Genomic DNA, 21,662 nt, shown 5'->3' with positions numbered 1-21,662 from the left:
GTCTGTTCCTGTGAGGCCTGTCTGATTTTTTCTCCCTTTGTTTTTTTTTAAAGCTGCCTTTCTGGTGATGACAGCTCCACATGCTTAGTGATATCAGCAAAAGACGTGGAGGTAGTGGCCAGCAGTGATTCCAGCATCACCAGTAAGGCCAGAGGGAGTAACAAGGTAAGGAGCAAGAGAAAGCATGGTCTGTCTCTTTTTTAGTCACATCAGCTCATGCTTGAATATTTTTAAACAGAAATAAATATCTGCTTTCTTGTGTCATAGGAGTTTGTAATGAGGTAGAAGTTTGTCACAGACTTTTAACAAGGAGAAAAAAGTTGGAGCAGTATCTTGTAATTGATTGTTTCTGTTATTCCAGAGTCTGGCCAAGTTATCTTCTCAATTTCAGAAGTTCATGATCTAAGCTGTAGGTTCCTGGGAAAGTGTCCTTTCTCCACAAGCATGATTTTTCTGCTGGTTGTTTCCTCCCTGCACCCTGAAGGGAAGGTTTCCCTGGCTGTTTTGCTGGCGTCAGTCCTGCTGAGAGCTCTGGCCAGCAGGTCAGAGCTGCAAGAACCAATATGCTGAAATTAGAGCTGGTGCTGAGCAGAGAACTAAGCCATGCTCAGAACAAATGCTGACGATTAGGAGAGAGACATCTGGTCTTGATCCACTCAGCCCTTTTCCACTTTGTTCCTTAATTTTCCATTTTGTGTTTTTCCATTTTCTGTTGCAGTTTGTTCCTTAGTATGCAGCGAACTAAGGGACCACAAAGATGGAAAAGATAATTCCAGACTTGTCTCATGTTTTGTTTACTTTCTCCTGAACAGGTGAAAATACAGCCTGTTGCTAGATATGACTGGGAGCAGAAGTACTATTATGGCAATCTGATAGCTGTCTCAAACTCTTACCTGGCTTATGCCATTAGAGGTGAGTTACTTTCTTGTCTTGGATGTGATTTGTATTTTTTTGCTCTGTGTATCATTAAGAAAGGCAGAGTTTACATCAGAACAACATAACTGGCACTGATTGAAACATACCTTGCAATACTAGGATCAGAGTGCTGTTGTAGAGAGAATATAAGCAATGGTGGAGAGAAGAGTTTGTTATGTGGGAGAGTTAGAAATAAAAGAGAAGGACTCAGTGGGGATGTAGGAAAAGTTGAAGGACTACATTCATTTTACTGGAGAGCTGATGTTCATATTCCTCCTTTAATTAAATATTTCTGCAGCAAACAAACTGCTCTGTAGCAAGCACAGAAACAGCCCCATGGTAATTTGAGCAGATAAGTGTTTGTGATGGATTTGCTTGCATAAATTTAGACTTGAGTTTAAGGCTGAGTTTTGAGGATCCAAAGAGCAGATGCAGTGCCTTGTGCAATAGAGAAATAGAGAGAGGAAAGCACAACAACACAGGGAAAGATTGTTTCACAGCATATGGGAAAGAAAGTGGCAGGATGAGAGGAAACAGTCTCAAGTTGTGCCAGGGAAGGTTTAAATTAGATATTAGGAATTTTTTTTTTTTCATGGAATGGATTCTAAAACCTTGGAACTGCCCTGCCCAGGGAAGTGGTGAAGTCACCATTCCTGGAAGTGTTCAAAAAACATGTAGATATGGCACTTGAGGACATGGTTTAGTGGTGAACATGAGGGTTGTGCTGGTTGGACCTGATGATATTAAAGGTGTTTTTCAACCTTAAGAGTTCTATGAAATGAAGACTTAGTTATCTACAGTGTCTCTTTCTGCTCTCATAGATGCACAGAGTGTCTATGTCTCTTTGTTCTTAGTTCTCACACCAGTTTATCTGGTCTTTTATGAAACCTGCTACTCTGTTCTTGTGTTTTTTCCTGGCTGAGGTTATTTTAGAGTAGCTTAAGGATGTCTCACCCTTCTAAAAGTACTTTAAAAGCTTGGGTGTAGTAACACTGGGAAGCTGAGTGGTTTGCTAGGGCTGGTGTGGGCTTCAGGAAGTGAAAGCACCATGATCTCTGTAAGACTGACTGCTTTGTAGGGATTGGTGTCTGTCTGAAAAGGGGAAGCTGGAAACTTTGCTTAGTGTGCTCATGTTCTGAAGCATCTTCTTTTCAGTCATGCAAACCAAAAAGCAGGGCTTTTTGCAGGGTGAGTGTTCATGCCTTTTGGTTCCCCTTACAGAAATCTGCCTCTCAGTGACTCCTTTTCTCCATGAAAAATTAAACTGAAAATTTAATTGAATTTAATTAAAACTAACTGAAAATTAAATTGCAGACAAAATTAATTCACTGTCACTGGAGGTCAGCCTTGGAAGCGTGGCAAGCTCAGGATGAAGGTTTAGGCCTGGCATTTAATTGCAGCATTTAATGAGGATAATCCTGGGAATTATGAGAAGTTTATGAGAGTTATGGGGAGTTTATGAGAATTATGCAGAGAAACCAGAGACATGAATGGTGACTTCTTCCTCTGTGTGTCTCACAGCTGCCAGCAATGGCTCTGCCATGGTGCGGGTGTTGAGTGTCAGCACTGCTGAGCGGACCTTGCTGAAGGGATTCACGGGAGGCGTGGCAGACCTGGCCTTTGCTCACCTCAACTCCAACCAGCTGGCCTGCCTGGACGAGGCTGGCAACCTTTTTGTCTGGCGCCTGGCCATGGATAAAGAAAAAATCCAGTATCTTGTCCAAATACACCTCCTGTCAGCCTCTGTGTAATGATTAGATGTGAATGCAACCCCAACATTACCCTTTGATTTTGTAGCCTTTGCAGAATAGCAGCTTGCAGGGGAAAGATTGATAGTTATGCCCCTTCCAGAGTATCAAATCTGGCAACTTTTACTTGCATTCATCACAATCATTACTTGTTATTTCATTGCTTGAAATTCTAGGAGCACCTCCGTGCTCCTGGTCCAGGCAAAGTAGACAGTGAGAAGTGTCAGTCTGTAACACCTGGCCTTGGGTGTGGACAGTGTCACCTCAAGTGTGTGACAGAGGTTTGTCTTGTCTGATTCTACCTCTTTTCCTCAGTTACTTCTCTAGGGAAGAGGATGTAATACATCCCATCCACTCACTATCTTCCTTCCAAACCTGTCATCCTTTTAGTGGCCCTGAAATTTATTTTCAGTGTTCATTACCCTGAATATTTTCCGTTTAATTGCTAGGATTGATTGCTCAGTGCTTCTGGGAAACATGTGAGTATGTCACCTCAGAGTGTAGCTTTTTAATTTTAATTGTGCACCATCATTTCAAAAGCAAGTGGAGCAAGGGTGGTGGTAGTTGTTGAAGCCCTGACTTGTGGTGGTGCACTCGAGCACTCAGCTGGGGGCAGTGTGGTAGCTCTTCTGTCTTTCTCTGGTAGTGTTGCAATGCTAACAAATCATATAATCATTAGCTGCCTGATGGATTGCACATTCAGATGTGGCTGTGTGCTCCTGTTGTGCTCATCCTGTCACTGCAGCCTGCAAGAGAAAATTGTGAGAACCTATAAACTTTTGTAAGCTGGAGCTCTTCTGTCAGTGAAGAAACTCTAGCTTGGCTGCTTTCTCTGCAGAATCCCTTTACCTGCTTCCTTTTTCAATCAATGGCCCAAAAACCCTTAAGGTTGAACAGTATTAAAACAGCAGAGCAAGCCTGAACAGGTTATTGCTGGGCATTAGTAGCAGAGCCAGAACGTTGCATTTCTTAACCCTGGTGATCAGAGAGGAGATCTTGGTTAACATCAAGCGACCTGACAACACCCCCCTGAACACCTTCCGGAGAATCATCTGGTGCCCCTTCATCCCCGACGACAACGAGGAGAGCGGCGAGGAGGGCAGCCAGACCCTGGCATTGCTGCATGAGGACAGGGTAAGGAAACTCTGCTTTGGAAACATTGCCCTCATTTACCATTAGGAGAGAATTTAATGGAGGAAAGAGCTGAGTTTGCAATGAAGTTGTAAAGGCTCCTGTCTAGGCCGTGTTGGGGATCCTTCTGTAAGATGTTGGGTTCCTCTCTTCCCAGGAGAGATCATTTTCTGGGCCGTCCTCAGGAGGATGGAAAGGGAACTTCTGCTCACCATCAAATGCCAAGGACCACTTGAAACAGAGACATCACTTGTCTGTTCAGGCTGAGCCAGTAGCCAAAGGAGGGGCTTGGTGGGCAGCAGCTCCAAATGCCAAGAGGAATTCCCTGTGTTGTGTACAGTGCCAGGAAAGCACTGAATGGCCAAATTGTGTGGAAATGGGAAGGTGTATGTCACACACTTCCATTGGGCTGGTGTATCAGGCCATAAGATAAGGATCTAGGAAGCTCTCTGGATCAAACCAGTGGTTATAAAAATAAACCCGTGTGTCTGCATGTTTGTTTTCCAGGCAGAGGTGTGGGACTTGGACATCATCCGAACCAACAACAGCTCCTGGCCGGTGGAAGTGCCTGATATCAAAGAAGGCTTCATTGTGGTGAAAGGCCACAGCACGGTACAAATTTGGGTTCTTTGGGTTTTCTTTGGGTTATAGGGTCTCAGGAGCTGCAGTTCTTAGGACAGTTGGATGTAAAAAAAAACATTTGTGGGGTAATTATAATTGTAAAAGCCAGAAGAGCCCAAACCAAAATGAGCTCTATTTATAACATGAATAAGAGTAAGAGCAGTGGCAACAGAATCCCTTGTACTTGAATTTGCTGTCTGGAAAAGAGTGCCTGTCAATTGTTCTGTGAAGGGTTAAAAGGCTTAACATTAGAAGCTACCAGTTTCTGTTAGAAATCACTCTGGCCTTCTCTACTATCAGATTGTTAGTCAAATTATTGCTTGAAGATAGAGCCTTTTCTTCTTGTAAAGTAAGAAAAGCTGTAAAATTACTTTTCTGTGTCTATTTTCTCCCCTTTGTGTAGTGCCTGAGCGAGGGAGCACTTTCTCCAGATGGAACTGTGTTGGCCACAGCAAGCCATGATGGTTTTGTAAAATTCTGGCAGATCTATATTGAGGGACAGGATGAGCCAAGGTAACTGGAGAATTGGGAAATGAAGGATCTTGGAACAGAGAGCAGCATTTTCTCTGGGAGAATTTCTTTGATACAGAATTATCTGTGATGGTCATTCTCAGGATTATAAGGATGCAGCATAAGTGTTTGTAATTTGTTGCTGAAAAATTGCACCACTGAATATCATAGGCTCAGAGTGCTGTGTCTGGAAACAGGAGTTCTGTGCTTTGCACAAGCTGTAGTCAAACTCTTTTGCACTGTCTGTGTAAATGCAGGAGGCTGCTCTGAGCTGTTCTTCTCAATGTTGACTTCTTTTTGCATTGTATTTTTGTTAAGCCACCAGACCAAATGGCAACATGGAATTTTATTTATTTGTTGGTAACAATATTTGTCTATGTGATCTCCTTATTTTCTATAAGGAGAGCTACAAGTCAGTAGTGTTCATTTGTGGCTTCTGGACAAGGAGTTATGTGTTCAGCATTCTCCTCATTTACCACTCCCTTCACACTTGGATGTTTTCTCTGATTTATTCCCAGGTGTCTTCATGAGTGGAAACCCCATGATGGTAGACCTCTTTCCTGTCTGCTCTTTTGTGACAACCATAAAAAACAAGACCCAGAGTAAGTCCCCAATCCTGTCCTTGAAATATTAAAGTTCAGCATTGTTTTCTAACTCTGCCTTACCTTGAAAGTTCCTTGTAACTGAAACATACTTAAAAATTTTAGCTTTGTAGCAGGAGCAAGTCCTGTCATCTTTGTAGTCAGTTTTCTAGTGATGGAGAAATAAATAAGACTCTGAAGCACAACCTAAAGTGACCTTAATCATAGTGCCAATTCCATGAAAGTAATGAGAATTCTAAATTGAGGAGTCCTTTCAGGTGTGTGGTATGGTCAGTCTTAAATGGCCTGTTAGACCTCCAAATTTCAACTGCTGTTGCTGAAAATATAGCTTTTATTGTTGTTGTTTCTTCAGTTGTGGCCTTAAAGTTTCTGAGAGGTGTAGTGGTTTCTAGTCTGCCTCAGAGCAGAAATTTTCTGGGAACTTTCAGCCATGGTTGGGCAAAATCAGCCATGGGCAGCTTGTGAGGAGCTTTTCTGGGAAGGATCAGTCTTCTTTAAGAGAATTTGGATCTGTTGTGCCTGCAGAGTTCCCTTCTGGAGGTTTCTCATCACAGGAGCCGAGCAGAACAGAGAGCTGAAGATGTGGTGCACGGTGTCCTGGACCTGTCTGCAGACTGTTCGGTACGTGTGCCTGGATGCCCCTGAAGGCTGGCATTTAAGGGTACTGAATTTGCAAAGGTGATCCCTGATGTCCCATGGATTCTACTCCTTGGCCATTCCAGCCTGTTGTTGGAAGCTCTCAGCTCTGTCAGACTGTCAGGTCAAGCTTAGGCAAGGCCAGGGAAGTTTATACTTTTATTATTTGTGTTACCAAGATCTGTTGTCTTTGCCTTGTTCTGTAAAGCATGGACATAGCTGTAGCATGAGATTGCACAGCAGAACTGCACACCTTTAGTGTTTTCTTCTCTAGAAATTTTAGATATTCAATAACCAATCTAGGATCTTTTCCTATTAGTGCTTTTTCTGTTTAAATTTTGAGAAGCTGCTATGTTGATAGAGCTTAAGAAATTATCCAAGGCTTAAATGTTGAGCTGTCTAGGCCCAGAAATTGAAATTGTGCTTTAATCCATCCCTTGACTCAGCTTAGGTTCTCTGATTTTATTTTTCTGTTGGTGGATCATGGCCTTTCTTACCACACACATGCTTAAGGCCACTTTGGATTTTCCCTCTTTAAATGAGAAAAAATGACATAGAGTGCTGCTTTTTCCACCTCAAACTACAGAAGGTCCAAAACTTGTGGAAGGGTTATTTTGATTTGGTGGATTTTTGGTTTTAAATCTGCAGCATTGACTCTTGTACTCCTATGAATGTGGAACACAATGAGTAATGACTGTCACCTTCCATTTCAATGTTCAGAATCCATAACTTGATCCTATCGTGCCATCTCCCAGCTGCTTTCTTAGCTGATGTCAGCATTGATTTCAGCAAAGGAGTTTCTGTTCTAGTGGGTGGTTGCACTGTAATAGGGCTGTAAACTCCTTAAGGTTCCGTGGGAGTTTTGGTAATTAGTGCATTTCATAGCAGTCATGCTGGTTGGGCTAATCTACCTTGCACCCCCTCCCTCTTATTTGTGTATGCAGCTTTTCTCCTGACATCTTCAGCTCCATGAATATTCTTCCCAGCCTGAAAGTCTGCCTGGACCTCTCAGCTGAGTATCTGATACTGAGTGATGTGCAGAGAAAAGTAAGTAGTTCATTTTGTTGCTGCCTGTGGGGAATGGTGGCTGAAGCAGAATTGGCCTTGTGTGTGACTGGTTGTGCTGCCTAGGTCTGGGATTTGCATGTTAGTAGATAAAAATGCAGAAGTTGACTCAGCAGTTTCACTGTTTGATGAAAAAGGGCAGCAGTTCAGATGAGTAATGCTGAGGAGCCTTAAGGATTATTTCTCACCCTTTGTAAAGCTCTCATTTGGAGATACTTGTGTCTGGCATGGTAGGATTTTGTTCTTGATCAACATTAACTCCCTTAAGAGTCTGGTGCTTGTGGTTCCCTTGAGTGTTCCATTTCAAATTTCAAGATCCAAGCTTTATTCCTCACATTATTTCCCTTGTTCCCAATCTGTTTTGGATGCTCAGCTCTGTAGTCCCCACACATGTACATGGTCTGCTCTGAAAGCTCTGATTTACCATTTCCAGGTCTTGTATGTGATGGAGTTGATGCAGAACCAAGAGGAGGGCAAGGCTTACTTCAGCTCCATCTCAGAGTTCCTCCTGACCCACCCAGTGCTGAGCTTTGGCATCCAGGCCGTGAGCCGCTGCCGGCTGCGGCACACCGAGGTGCTCCCAGCAGAAGAGGAAACTGACAACTTGAGTGTAGGTAGGTGACAAAATTTGGCTGCTGTGTGGTCAGGATTTCTTTCCTGGCTTGTTCTGACTTCCTTGTGAAAGGCTGGTCACTTCTCCCAAATAACAAGACAAGAGGAAGCAGTCTCAGGTTGCACACAATGAGGTTTAGATTGGGTGTTAGGAAAAATTTCTTCACCAGGCTTAAGCTGGGCTGTCAAGCATTGGAGCAAAGGATTCAAGGTGTGACCTGGTCACTGCCCTTGTCCTGCTGGTCACACTGTTGCTGAAACAGGCCAGGATGCCAATGGCCATCTTGGCCACCTTGGCACATGCTGGCTCATTTTTAGCTGCTCTCAACCAGCACCCACAACAGGCCCTTTCCCCCTGGGCAGCTTTGCAGCCACTCTGCTCAGCCCATGGTGCTGCAGGGGGTTGTTGTGGCCCAAGCACAGGACCTGGCCCCAGCCCATCAATCCAGCCTGTCCAGACCCCTCTGTAGGCCCTTCCTCTCTTCCAGCACATCAACACTCCTGCCTAATGTGGTGCAGCATCCACAGCTAATCAAGGGAGGGGATTGTCTTGCTCTGCTCTGCAGTGGTGCAGCCTTGACTCCCATGTGCAGTTTTGGGCACCACATTATAAAAAAGACACTAAGCTGTTAGAGAGTGTCCAAAAGAGGGCCATGAGCATGGTGAAGGGGAAGCTGGATGGAGAGTGGCTGAGGTCACTTGGTCTGTTCAGCCTGGAGGAGACTGAGGGAAGACCCCATTGCAGTCTTCCAGCATCCTCATGAGGGGCAGGCACTGATCTTTTCAATCTCATGACCAGTGACAGGACTCAAGGAAATGGCATAAAGCTGAGTCAGTGGAGGTTTTTGTTGGATATCAGGAAAAAGTTTTTCATCCAGAGGCTGGTTGGGCACAGGGGCAGGTGCCCTGGGACAGTGGTTATAGCACTGAGCCTGTCTGAGTTCAAGAAGCATTTGGACAGTTCTTCCAGGCACATGCAGTGATTCTTGGGGTGTTCTGTGCAGGGCCAGGTGTTGGACTCAATGATCCTCATGGGTCCCTTCCAGCTCAGGGTATTCTGTGGAGTTGTCTGCAGACTTACTGAGAGTGCTCTTGATTCCCTCATCTAGATCATTGATAAAGAGAATCTGTATCATGCTGGTTCTTTGCTGTCAGTTCATCCTGTGTGTAGTTTCCATGCAACTTCATATTTTACCTTTGTCTCCCTTCCAGAAGGTGCTCAGGGCTCTGGGGCTGTTGAATCAGCAGCAGGTGTGCTGATAAAACTCTTCTGTGTTCACACCAAGTGAGTATGTGTGTGCAGCTGTCTGTGTTTGTCCTAACCCTGCACTGACCTGTAGAAATTTAAGTTCAATTCTTTTGCTCAAACAAAAGCTACTTGGCCCCATAGACATTTCTGGCTGTGGGGTGTATGGCCTTACCAGGAGGTAGCCCTGAATGGTGTGACAAGTTTGTATTTCCATGGCCATGAGTGATTTCAGAGTTGTGCTCACACTCAAGTGCTGGGAAACATCTCAGATACCCTGGGTGGCAGAACTGGGTGACACGGCTGAGTGAGGATCAGCTTCTGTTGCTCTGTGACAGGCAGAAAACACTGAAGCATTTTCCAAGGGAATTAGTTCAGTGAAGAGAAATCTTCTGAGCCTTAATGATGCCTTAAGTCTTCTCCTGGTGGTTCTTAAGCTGATCAGAGATGCTTGTTTCTTTCTAGGGCCCTACAGGATGTGCAGATTAGATTCCAGCCTCTTCACAGCCCTGACACAAGTGCTTCCATGCCTGCCCATGGCTCTCATGAAGAATTTGGTGAGCATGTGTGTTAAATTGGTCTTCAGTGTTGCTGAGCCTTTAAAGGTTATTGGTGGGGAGAGCAGGAGGTGGTTTTGGGTATCTCTTTGTACTGCAGTGGTGTCATTGCATAAAGAGTTCTAAATATGGAGTAGCAGTGGAGCAGGAAGCTGGTTAGACCCTGGTTGTGAGTATGGAGTTTGGGATGTGTTAGACCAGGAGTGCTAATGCTTTGTGCGTGCTTGAGTTCACCTTCCTGGGTGATTTGGCACTTGTGAAAGAAACTTGAAGTTTGTCTCTTGTCAGGTGGAAGAGATCAGAGTGACAGCAGAGCTGTGGGAGTAGAGGGGGCTGGGCTGCTTGTGATGAGCTCTTTCAGCTCATTCACCATTCTGGGATGTGGCAGTTCAACTGGCCTTGCTTTTAGGGAAGAAAGGAAGCTTGGACATTTTATTATCAAAGCCTGATAAAATCCAGTCTGGCATACAAAGAGAAAGCATAACACAGGATTTGCTTTGCTCTAAGCTTTGACTGGGATCTTGCAGGGTTTTTGCTTGTTCTTTTTGGAATCAAGCATGGCATGCAACGGCACAAGTTTATACTTAGTGGAATTAGAGCTTTAGTTTTGGAGGGAAGTTCCAGACTGATTTGTACCTTTCCCTGGAAGCCTTTCCAGACCACATGGCTGATCTGGGCACGGAGGGGCTGGGCTCTGAGAAGGAGTCTGTGCACGGCTCCCAGCCGGACCTGCGGCGCATCGCGGATCTGCCCGTGCCAGCAGATTTCCTCTCCCTCTCCAGTGATGCCAAACCCAAGCTGATGACTCCAGATGCATTCATGACACCAAGTACTTCTCTTCAACAGGTAATCAGAGAGCAGCACTGTTACGGTGATGCAAGGGATGGGGGTGGATTTTGGTACTTTTGGACAACCTTTCCAGCTGTAATGACTGTGATAAGCTCTGCTAGCTGAATGCAGAGCACACAGGAAACTCTGCATGTAGCCAGACTGAGCAGAGACCTGTTGGCACATCTGAAATGCTAAACTGGCCTAAGCTTGTGTTGTAAGTGCTGTATTTAACTGCAAAACCACTGCTGTAGGTGTGCTTTGTAGAAATATGGGTTTGCTAAATAACTGTATCTGAGCTGGGAGACTGCTCTTACTGGTTTACACATGTTGTTTGGGGATATGATTTGTATGTAATGTAATATGATTCCATATGTAATGGAAGAAAATGTGCCACCTCTGCACATCCTGCTGATGGGGTCCTGTGGGGTCACCCCATCTCCTGCAGATGGGGTCCTGTGGGAATGCAGATCTGAAATGATCAGGGGACTGTTGGAACTGTTCAGACTTGTGAGACCCCTCTGGAGTACCCCACTCTCTGCCATAAACCCTCTGCCTCTGCACTGGTGAGGTCACTTTGGGGACAGCAGTTCCCCAGTAAAAGCAGCCATATGATGAGGATGCTTTCAGATTTGCCTTTGACCAGCACCTGAGCACCTTGGCAGAACAACCCAACCTGTGGGGGTGTTTTCTATTCCCTCTTCACCAGAGACTCTCTAGGAGTCTTTCTTCCTCAGGCTGAGTTGTGTTGTTGGCCTCTGTGCCATCCTGACTGCTGTTTCCTTGCAGATTGCTGTCTCTCCAGGCAGCAGTGTCAGTTCCCTGACTGCAGTCACAGCCATGAGCAGCACTTCTGTCACGGATGCCTCTCTGCCCAGGTGAGCAGCACATGAGTTAAATAATGCATCTGCAGCTGAACTGGCACAGGCCTTTGGGATAGCACAGAGCTGTAGCATGTCTTGCAGGAGAGGAGATTCTACCCAGAGTTAGAAACTGGCCTGAGTCCCAACATCCCTGTGTAGGCAGCTGTTTGCATCCCTATTGCAGCTTGGAACATGTCTGTTGTCATCTAGAGGCCAACAAGAGTGTTTTATGTATGCCTCATAGGGATTCTGTTATTGCAGCTCAGTTTTGTTGCTCTCCATGCTTTTCCCAAAGGGCCATTGTTTACAGGTAAGAGAACTCTGCAGCCACCAACAACAGGGAGAGAATTAGGACTGGTAGGAAAATCTTGCAGTGTGACAGTGGGTTGGGCTGCACAACAGGGGAGAACTTCATTTCTGGGGTCTGGGAAACAGAGACAGACCTATCTCATAGTGTCGTGTTTCTCCCTGTACTCTGAACAGTGTCCACTGGAGATACAATTGGTCCCTTCTCTCACTGACCCCTTGAATTCTAAAAGATTGCAATGCCCTTTTTTTTTCTTTTTTTGTTGTTTCCACCTGGTATCTCTCTGGGCTCTATGGGGACTAGAAGATGCAGGTGCTCATTGACAGGGAGTAGCTGACCATGGTGGAAGGACCAAGGCCTCCTCCACTGACCTTTGTACCCCATCTCCTCACCTCGAGTGTTTGATACAGATCAATCATTTCTTTGGGCTGCTTGATTTGCTGGTGTCTGTTTCTGCAGAGCTTCAGAAGACCTGACTGTGAGCCCCAAGATGCAGCTGGACACCAGCCTCACGCTGAGCAGCAGCAGCAGCAGTCTCCAGACCAGTCCTAGGAGTCACTCTGTTCTTATCCCAGGCCTCCCTGACAAGCTTACACCAAAGGCACCTGTTCCAGTAAGGCTCCAAATGCTGCCCCCTTCCTTCTCATGGGCCAGGGAACCTCTCTATGGGCCTCTACAAGCTGAAATTGCTCAGCCTGGACAACAAAAGGCTCTGAGGAGCAGAGTGGCCTTTTAGTGCTTTAAAGAGTGACTTTTTACATGGGCAGACAGGGATAGGGCATGGGAGAATGGTTTTAAACTAGAAGAGGGGAGGTTTATGTTAGATGTTAGGAGGAAATTCTTTTTTCAGGGGGTGGTAAGGCACTGGCATAGACTTCCCAGGAAAGTTGTGGATTCCCCATCCCTGAAAGGATTCAAGGCCAGATTGGATGAGGCTTTGAGCAACCTGGTCTAGTTCAATGTGTCCCTGCCCATGGCAGTGGAGTTGGAAGGAGATGAGCTTTAAGGTCCTTTCCAACCTGAACCTTTCTAGGATTCCATGAAATTACACTTATTTGATTGTTAACAGGGACAGTGTGTGCCCTTTGTAAAACACAGCTGCTGGCACAGATGTGCAGTCCAGTTTTCTCAGCCATGTTGGTGGAATTTGTCCATATGTAGAACAGCATGTCTCTGAAAGGGAGATACAGCCATAGATAGCTGCAGTACAGCTACAGATACAGCAATGGAGAGACAGCTGTAGCTTGTGCTGTCACCATCCCAGTGGCTGGATGTGGTCAGCCTTTTTGTTAAGAGACAATGCTACCTGGAAAGGCTTATTCCTGCTTGTTGGTCTGATGAGTCTGAAATTGTGATTTCCTATCCCTAAATTTTAATTTCCAGGTGTTGTGTAGAACAGATCATGACCAAAGCTTGAAATTGAAACAAGTTTTCCATCCAGGAGATGTTCAGTGTTAAAACTAATGTTCTCCTTCAAAGAGGAGGGAGTCTAGAGCAGAGCAGGGAGGTAGAATTAGTGTTACATTTTCTTATGAAAGTGAGTTCAAACTAGCATTGGCTCAAGTGTGTTGTTAGCCCAGCTGAGAGTCCACTACAAGTGCTGGGACTGTTTTCCATCTGACAGAGTGGGAGCCAAGGAATCACAAGAGGAAAGGATACAGCAGGCTGTATCCTTACAGTTAGTGTAAGACACCAGGGATTCTTGAAGTGTCTCCACATTATCCTGAAGCCTCTTGTTTGATTTCTGTTTGTAGGTGGCACCAGGAAACTCCTCTCTAGCACTGGAACTGCAGGAAGTGGAGCCCTTGGTGGTGCCCCAGGCTTCTCCCACCCGTGAGCGCTCCCCAGACGTCATTTCCTCTGCTTCCACAGCCATGTCCCAGGATATCCCAGAGATTGCTTCCGAGACCCTGCAGCGCAGCTTCGCGGCGGCGGCGCCCGCGCTGCCCGGGGAGGGGCTGGAGCCCGGGCACCACGCAGACAGCATGGCCTCAGCTGCCTCTGCCCTGCACCTGCTGTCTCCCAGGAACCGCCACAACTCCGAGCACAGCCACCACTCTTTGGACATGCCTCCAGTGGAGGTGGACAGACTGAATGCTCCATCATTACTGGAGACTGCTTTAACTCAGGAAAATGCATCTTCTGACAGTGTCGTGAGTCAGCCCTGGCCGGCTGCTCCTGACATAACCCGGGAAACCAGGAACAGCATGGCAGACAGGTAATCCCTTGGGTTTGTCTGGCAGGGGGCAATTTGTTTGCATTGCCAAGTTGGCAGCTTGGTGGAAAGCTCTTACATTGTGATTAATCCAGAGCAGTTCTCCATCCCTCTTTCCTTTGAAGGATCTGATGAGTCAGCCTTCCTGTGTGCTGTGTCCTGAACTTCCTAGGCCAACTCTAACCACTTTTGCTTTCTGGTACCCTTTGCAACATAAATGAGCTCTGTTAAGAAGGTGAAAAGTCTACTTTGTTGGCCTTCATGTTCACATGGAGACTTGAGAATTTTTTCTTGTGCTCTGGAAATCAAAGCAGTACAAGCTACATTCTGCCCCAGGTGATGCAGGCTTTTGTTGAATCAATTGACCAAATAACTGTCAGGTTTGCTTGTATGTCTCTCTTCTAGGACTGGCTCTATGCAGCTAGTGTTACAAATACATAAAGTACTTTAGGTGTCAGAAAATAAATGGCAATGGAGCAGGAATGAAGGATGGTGCAACAGCACTTAGGCTGCTTGGAAGGAGCAATCTGTTATGCTGGAGCAGTTCTGGGTTTCATCAGAGAATGGGTGTCCCTGTCCTGTAGTAGGATGAGGACAGCAAGAGGCATCTGGCATCTCCAGATTCCACTTAGGCTGGGGCTACATGCACCATGTGAACCTGCAAACACCTTCCTTTTCAGCAGGACTGGAAGGCTGAGAGGGTCAGTGTTGTCCCTCAGGTAATCCTGGACTGTTCACTCATCAGAGTTGCAAAGAAGGGCCTCACCTTGTGCCTCCACAGCTGAGGATGTTGTTTCAGGAAACAGTCCCATCTGATGGCTCTGGGAGGGCATTAAGACTGTGTTTCTAGACAATATTTTTTCTTTTTCTCATAATATGAACTTGAGAAAATACATTTGTAGGAGTTTGCAACTCCCCTCAATCCCACTCTGTCTTTGAATTCTTCTGGATGTCTTATCAGAATACCAGATCAGCTATCTCTGACTGTGAGAGATTTCACCAGTGCTCACTTCTGTGTAAAGTCCTTCCTGCAAGCTGCATTCAGGCAGACCTAATTGACAGCCCAGAAGCACGTGCAGTTTGCTCTCAAAATCATTGTGATACTCAGACTGGATCCACTGTTACAATCCTGTCTGTTAGAGCTGACTCATCAAATTCACACACTTCCTCAGACACTTTAAGGAACTAAGAAGCGCTGATGATTTTTGCTTCAGTGATCAGTATTAAATGAGGAAAAACAAACTCGAGGTGATGCTATTCATGGAAGTATGGTGTGCTGCCAGGTTTGAGTAGTGGCTTACCTCTCTTGTATGAATGTCTGTTGGGAGATAGTTCTTGGTTACTACTTCAAGCATAGCTGAGCTGCTTCTCCCCTTTTGAGGCCCCAGAAAAGCACATGGACAAGTTCAAGTGCTTAGTGCCTCTACACAGCACTGCCTTTTCCTGGATCTGTGGGATCAGTGTGGGGTTGATTTTTGTTACAGACTTCAATCAGGATCTCTCATGAGACATGGAGAGAGTGACTGTCCAAGCTGAAAGAGACTTTTGTGATGGTATTTTCTTTTTTCCCCTCTCTAGCCCAAGGGATGAGGTTGAAGAAAAGCACAAGAGCTCTTCCTACCATCGACACAGCTACCACCTTCTGCAGCATGACAGCCAGGATGCCAGTGCAGAACAAAGGTACCAGAGTGCTCAGCCCCCTCTCTCACCCTGCATGGACTCAGCTCAGGCTGCATTTGTGCCTCTGTCCCCAGCCAGCCTTCACGTGTGGGGTGAATGTCTCTGCTTTGTCTCCTGACTTAATGTGGGTTTGCAGCCCAGCTTCCCTCATGTTCTGGTGACTTCAGCTCATCTCAACATTGGCCTCTGGGCCCTCTCCAGTTTATTCTCTGTAGGGAAAGGTTTGATTGTGCTGCTTCTAAAAGCATGGACCAAGCTTGGTTTATTTACCAGTAAAAACCTAGTAAGTGTTCAGTTTCCAAATATTTTGCCTTATATAAGGTAGCAAGGGTACCTCAGGAGTAAGTTTCTTGCTTCTGACATCTTTCCTCCCTTATAAGTGCCCCTAAAGTTCTGTGGGTATATTCTGTGTGCCTGACAAGCTCAGCTCTGTTTGACAGCTGAGGGTTGTGCACACATAAATTCAGACTGAAACCTGCAGCCTGTATTGGAGGCTGCTCAGCAGGGGAAAGTCTCCAAGTTACTGAGGATCACAGATGTCTTAGGCTCACCTGATCCTCCTCTGTTCTTGCAATGTGTTCTGTGTCCAGTGCTTGCTGTCTGTAAAGCTGTAGGGATGTGCTGTGTAAAGCACATTTCTACAGGATGTAGGGCTCAGCACTCGAGCTCAGCCTGAGCAGACCTGGATCAAAGCAGAGCAGCCTCTTCTGAGCTCTGTGGAGGTGACTGTGAAAGGTTAGGTGGGGGTGTCTGTGTCTGTAGCTGACTCTGGCCATGTGTGGATGAAGATCTGTGTGAATCCATCCCAGTCCAGTGTGGTGAGTGATGTCCTCTCCCTTGCTGTTCCTTCACAGTGACCACGATGATGAAGTTGCAAGCTTGGCTTCCACGTCAGGTGGATTTGGTGCCAAGGCATCAGCACAGAGGCTGCCTGTGAAGGACTGGAAAGTCAAGGCATCCCCCCGGGCCTCCCCAAAGCTGAAGAGGAAGGGCAAGAAGGATGATGGGTATGCTGGGCTGGCCAGGGCACAGCAGGCTCAGCACCAGCTGGGCAGGGCACAGCCTCCTGCAGCCCTTGGGGTCTGAGGCAGCAGCCAAGTGCTCCCAGCCCTCAGCCTGTTTGCAGAGGGCAGGAGCCCCACAGAAGGCCACCATTGCTGGTCACTCAGACACTGACTGGCACTCGGGTGTGGGAATAGTTCTGCACTGTCTCCAGCTGGGACTCAAAATCCAAAATACAGCCTGGGCTTGAGAAGAATGCATGGGAGGTAAATTACACGTGGTGAGGGGACACTGGGCCCTTTCACTGGTTTCAGTGAAGGCTTCATTGGAACTGTGAGTGTCACAATGGCCTCCCTTTTTAATTGGCTTCTGAGCAGCAGCACGCTGCCCTTGTTCAGCAATATCTGTCATTTGTTACCTGCTTGCTGCTTCTGTGTGTTTCTAAACATGCTTATATCAATATCCTGTAAGTGAAAATTGGTGACTGGAAAGATCTGCCCATGGCACGTTAGACCAATCTGTCTGCATCAGTGTGAGGAGAGCAGCAGAGCTTCTGCACAGGGCTCTGAGAGAGGTCCTCTTCTTGTGTTCCCATAGCTCCATGATTTGGATCTCTGGCTGTGCAGATCACAACACAGATGGGCTATGGCATTTAATTCTGGCTGTGGTCCAGCACAGTGGCACCCAGAAGCTCTTGGCCTCTGAAATGACTTTCACTTTTTCTGCCTCAGTCCTTTTGAAGTTGCAGAGTGGATATTGTCTGGGAACTAAAAGTGTTTACTTTTCTTCACTGATCTGTGACTTTGATGGAGACGTGCAGTATTAGTGGATCAGTTCAGGGTTTTTCATTATTCTGCTGTATTAGCTGGAGTGCATCACTGGTTTCTTCACTTTGAGAACTGGAATTGCACTAGATGATTAGTGCTCATTCATTCTAAATTTTAACAAATGAATACTTGTTTTTTGTTTGGGTCTTCCCTGGCTTTGAATTTGGACAAAACTGAAAAAGCAGTGTGGAGTGCACTTTGTAATAGTCCTCATTAACACTTGGTTTGGGTCTCTTCCCTGCAAAGGGACCAGTCTGTAAGGAATTTCAGGGTCTGTGAACAGTGCAAATGATAGTGTGATAGTGCTGTAAGGACTGGGATTTCATCACCTTCCCATCATTCTCCATGTTACACAAGGCAAGCTGGAGTTATGAGCTGGAGTGTAAAATCTAAAGCAACCATAAAACGTGTGATCTGTTTTGACAGAAGACTTGGATAATAAGAGGAGTTAATTGACATAACTGGGTTACTACTCTTTCTCTGTTTATTTCCAGGGATATGAACCAGTCACCAAGATCATCTAACAACCAGGTGAGTCAGAGCTGCTCTTCATGATGCTTCATATCTTACTAGGGAAAACCTGAGAGAAAGTTCATCCCAGTTCCTTGAAGTATCATGGGTCATGCCCTAGCAGGTTGAGAGGGGGCTGCACTTGGGCTTGGAATTGCTCAGTGCTGACATGCAGCAGAGAAGGAGCTCTGTGCTCTCCAGACTGATGATTTCTTTCTCATACTTGCCTCTGCCTGCAGCAGGATAAGCTGTTCCTGTCAAAGAAAGGGTCACAGGGGGATTGGCCTTGATGTGTGTGTCTCCTTGTTCCTTCCCCTTAAGGGTGGGTCCTCACACTCCTTGAACTATTTTGAGCAGTGAAGTGACAACATATATAAATTTATACTTGTCCAGTTGTTTGGTGTTTTCAAATAAATGAAAGACTGAAAAAGTGCTCTAAAGAAGCCTCCTTAGTGTACTGATTGCACAGCTCTTTTGTGAGTGTTTGTGGTCATTGTTTACATTTGTAGGCATCAACACTCTCAGTACCTGGCCAAAAGTGAATAAAATCTGTTTTGAAGGGCATGTTGTATCTAGCCAGTTGGTATTCTAAGCAACCATTTATTAATTCCATGCAGGAACCTTGTTTTATCAGTTTATTCCTTGGCACAGCAGTTCTTGGGAACAGGCATTAAACTGGTCCTGTTTGCTGCATTGTGCGTTACACTTCACTTCCAGGCACAGGGCTTCACTCAATACTGAACAGAAAAGTGAGCTGACCTCCAGTCCTGTTAGAAATGAATGCTTGTCCTCTCCACATGCAGGTGACAGCAGAGTTCCAGGAGGAGGTGATGTGCATCCTGAGGAGCCAGCAGCGGGAGCTCTCCGAGCTGCGGCAGACGCAGATGGAGCTGCTGCAGAGGCTCACGGATCACCTCGACGCCATCCAGAGCTCCCTCATGGGCCACATGGAGAGGGTCATCGACTCCCAGCAGGAGCAGGAGCGTATCCTTGTTGGCAAGGCTGAGTGGAAGATGCAGGGCAGGCTGGAGGTGTGAGGAAGGCTCAGAAAGGTCAAGGATCGTGGGAGTGTGGGGCCGTAGGTGCAGTACAATTGCCTGGCTGCAGTGTCACTATTTCAGTTCCTCTCAGGCCCTTCTTCAGGGCAAGAAACTCAGAAATAGAACAGAACTGACACTTTCTCTGTGCCCCTAAATCTTAGTAACCCGTTAAGCCATAAGTGCTGCAGTGCTGGTGTGGACCAGAGGTGCACTTGGTACATTTTCCCACCTCAGGCAGTGGCCAGTTGCACAAGAGCAATCATGGGCTGAGCCTTTCCTTCCTTTCCTCCTTAAGGCAAGTCAGTACTTGCACCAGAAACATGCATAGCTGGATATAGAATTATCTTGTTTGTCCACATTTATTCATATGCTGGTCTACAGGTCCCTTATGTGTTGTCTGAGAAGTATTTTCTTTTGCTGCTTTCAAACTTGGTATCCAAGTATTTGTATTGTATTATGAATTATTGGTTCCTGTGTACATATGCTGCACTGAATTTGGTTATGTTCCCCAAACTGAGCAGCTCCAGCCTATCTCATGTCTGAAACCACTCCTAACTTCTATGACAATAGCTTTCTCTATTAATTAGTCTCAGATTTTCCTTTTTTTACCATCAGTCTGATATTCACAGATAATTTAGGTACCTTTCTATTGAATTTCAGGGTCTAGAGCTATATTGTCATACTAGAATAATTTTTTCTTTCTCCACAACTTTATGCATGGACTGAATTTTGTCAGCAGCTGAATTGTCATTTCATTGTTTGCTTTGTTGGAGTTTGAGGTGTTAGTTTGTTTACTTACTTTTACCCTGCCAGCTCTCTCCCTCATCCTGCTGCAGAGTGAGTGAGTGGCTGGCTGGGGCTGAGCTACTAATGGGGCAGCCAAGTTAACCACAGTATGTAGGAAACAGTACTGTCCAGATTACTTTAGCTGTTTGACTTTCCTATCTTGCCTTCCAAAGCTCTTTGCTCACCCTGATCAATTGTTTAAGAGCACCCTGTTTCAGGAACACAGCAGTAACGTTATGAGACCACTCTTTCACCAGAGCCTCTGGAGGTGAGGCTGCTGTCCATCTTTGTGGACAGGAGTGTTGTGGGTGGACAGGAGATGTGCTGTTGTGCTCCTTGACCCCAGGCTCATCAGAGAGAAGGCTGGAGCGGGTGCTGCTGGAGGGGCAGCAGCGCAATGGGCAGCTCCAGGAGCAGCTGTCCCAGCAGCTCTCGCAGTCGCTGTCCACGGCCGTGTGTAACCGCCTGGAGAGGACCATCCGTGAGGAGATGAAGAAAACAGTGCCCCAGTGTGAGTGTGGCTGGGAGCTGGAGCCCTACAGGTGGCTCCATTGGGATCAAAAGCACACTGGGGAAGTGCTGGCACTGTATGAAGCAGGAGTTGGGCTGTGTGAGCACCAGTCTCTCTGCACGACTGTGGGCCCCACTGTAATCTGAGAAGAGGGGCTGTGGTTTAGAAGCAGTGTGAGGTTCCCAGAGGGAATGCCTTTCCAGAGAGTGTGGTCTGACCTTCCATAATAATCTCTAAAGCCTTTGGAGTCTGTTCAGTGGAGGAAGGTGAAAGAGGCTGATGAATTTGGAAATGCTGAGACTTGACTGGAGCAAGCTTGAAGTTGTCTTTGCCCCTTCTCGATGCACTGGCACCATGCATTTAAGGAAATGTTCCAAAAACTGCTGGTGGGAAAGCCTGCAGCCAGTAGCTGCCTAAGGCAGGGCTACCTGCTATTCTGGATCAGGTCAGCTGTGACTTTGTCACACCAACTCTTAAAAACTCCCAAGGCTGGAGTTTCCACAACTTCTGGTGACTTCCAGAGCTGTACCACCTTCCTAGCAAAGACTTTCTTCAAATGTCCAACCTTAGTTCCCCAAGCACAATTTGTGATCATTGTCCCTTGCTGTGTCATATCCAAGAATCATTTTATTCCATTTTCTTTTCTGGGCTTTGAAGTGTTTGAATTTGACTTTAGGCTTAAAGCTGCATTTCTGTCCTGTTTTTGTTATGCCTAGGCATTTCCAAGAGCATGGACCCTACTGTCAGCCAGCTCAGTAATACTATTGCTACCAAGCTCACTGCTGTTGAGGGGACACTGAAAGAGAATATTACCAAGCTAGTGAAATCAAAGGTAAGGAGTACCAGAGTACCAGGACACAGAGTTGGGTAGCACACCTGCCTGGGTAGCAACTTCTTATGCCTTTTCCCCTCACCTCTGTCTCTAGGTAATGCCAGTTTAGCTGCCAGTAGTCAAAGCTTTTTCATGGTCTCATTAGGAGGAGAAGCTCTTTGCATGCTCCCCTGCCCACTCTGTCTCATTAACACTTTTTTCATTTACCAAGTTGCTCATTTTCTACTAGAGTAGAAATTCTCACCACAGCAGTGACTTTTAGGGCCAACTCAGTCAAATGTAAAAGGTTTGACTGGCTGCATTCTGTTCTCCATATTTACATTATTTAGGGGACACAGGCTGCTTACTTACCTTGGCAGGGAATTGTGGTTTTTTGGGAAGGAAGGAGGAGAAGGGAAAGGAGCTGTGCCTGACTGTGCCACCTTCCCTTGCTCTAGAGCAGAAGTGGTGCTGGTTTTGGGCAGCCCCTGAGCAAGCAGGGGTTCTGCCTGCTGGAGTTACAGTGCAGCCTGGCCAGTGGGAAGAGCCAAGGGAACAGCCTTGGACACTGGGCTGTCCATACCTGGTGTGGGTGTGTGGCAGGGACCTGGTGTTTGCTCACACCTTAGATCAGGCTGT

At 46.3% G+C, this 21,662-nt stretch overlaps 1 protein-coding gene across 1 annotated transcript in view; it reads left to right on the top strand.

The window, feature by feature from the left end:
* EDC4 (enhancer of mRNA decapping 4) overlaps positions 1-21,662 on the top strand; it is a 32,744-nt gene that overhangs the window by 5,079 nt on the left and 6,003 nt on the right. Inside the window, exons 3-24 of the mRNA XM_054640619.2 lie at positions 54-165; positions 813-912; positions 2,437-2,626; positions 3,650-3,797; positions 4,302-4,406; positions 4,819-4,928; positions 5,444-5,527; positions 6,053-6,148; positions 7,108-7,210; positions 7,662-7,842; positions 9,053-9,125; positions 9,552-9,643; positions 10,293-10,489; positions 11,261-11,349; positions 12,101-12,254; positions 13,396-13,859; positions 15,435-15,536; positions 16,391-16,543; positions 17,860-17,896; positions 18,679-18,859; positions 20,057-20,212; positions 20,929-21,044. Coding sequence (XP_054496594.1) covers positions 54-165; positions 813-912; positions 2,437-2,626; positions 3,650-3,797; positions 4,302-4,406; positions 4,819-4,928; positions 5,444-5,527; positions 6,053-6,148; positions 7,108-7,210; positions 7,662-7,842; positions 9,053-9,125; positions 9,552-9,643; positions 10,293-10,489; positions 11,261-11,349; positions 12,101-12,254; positions 13,396-13,859; positions 15,435-15,536; positions 16,391-16,543; positions 17,860-17,896; positions 18,679-18,859; positions 20,057-20,212; positions 20,929-21,044 — 3,043 coding nt within the window. The remainder of the gene's footprint in view (positions 1-53; positions 166-812; positions 913-2,436; positions 2,627-3,649; positions 3,798-4,301; positions 4,407-4,818; positions 4,929-5,443; positions 5,528-6,052; positions 6,149-7,107; positions 7,211-7,661; positions 7,843-9,052; positions 9,126-9,551; positions 9,644-10,292; positions 10,490-11,260; positions 11,350-12,100; positions 12,255-13,395; positions 13,860-15,434; positions 15,537-16,390; positions 16,544-17,859; positions 17,897-18,678; positions 18,860-20,056; positions 20,213-20,928; positions 21,045-21,662) is intronic.

Source organism: Agelaius phoeniceus, chromosome 12 (genome assembly GCF_051311805.1).
Source record: "Agelaius phoeniceus isolate bAgePho1 chromosome 12, bAgePho1.hap1, whole genome shotgun sequence".
Lineage (NCBI taxonomy): Eukaryota > Metazoa > Chordata > Aves > Passeriformes > Icteridae > Agelaius > Agelaius phoeniceus.
The sequence above is the reverse complement of the archived record's forward strand: the minus strand, read 5'-3'. Positions and strand labels throughout refer to the sequence as shown.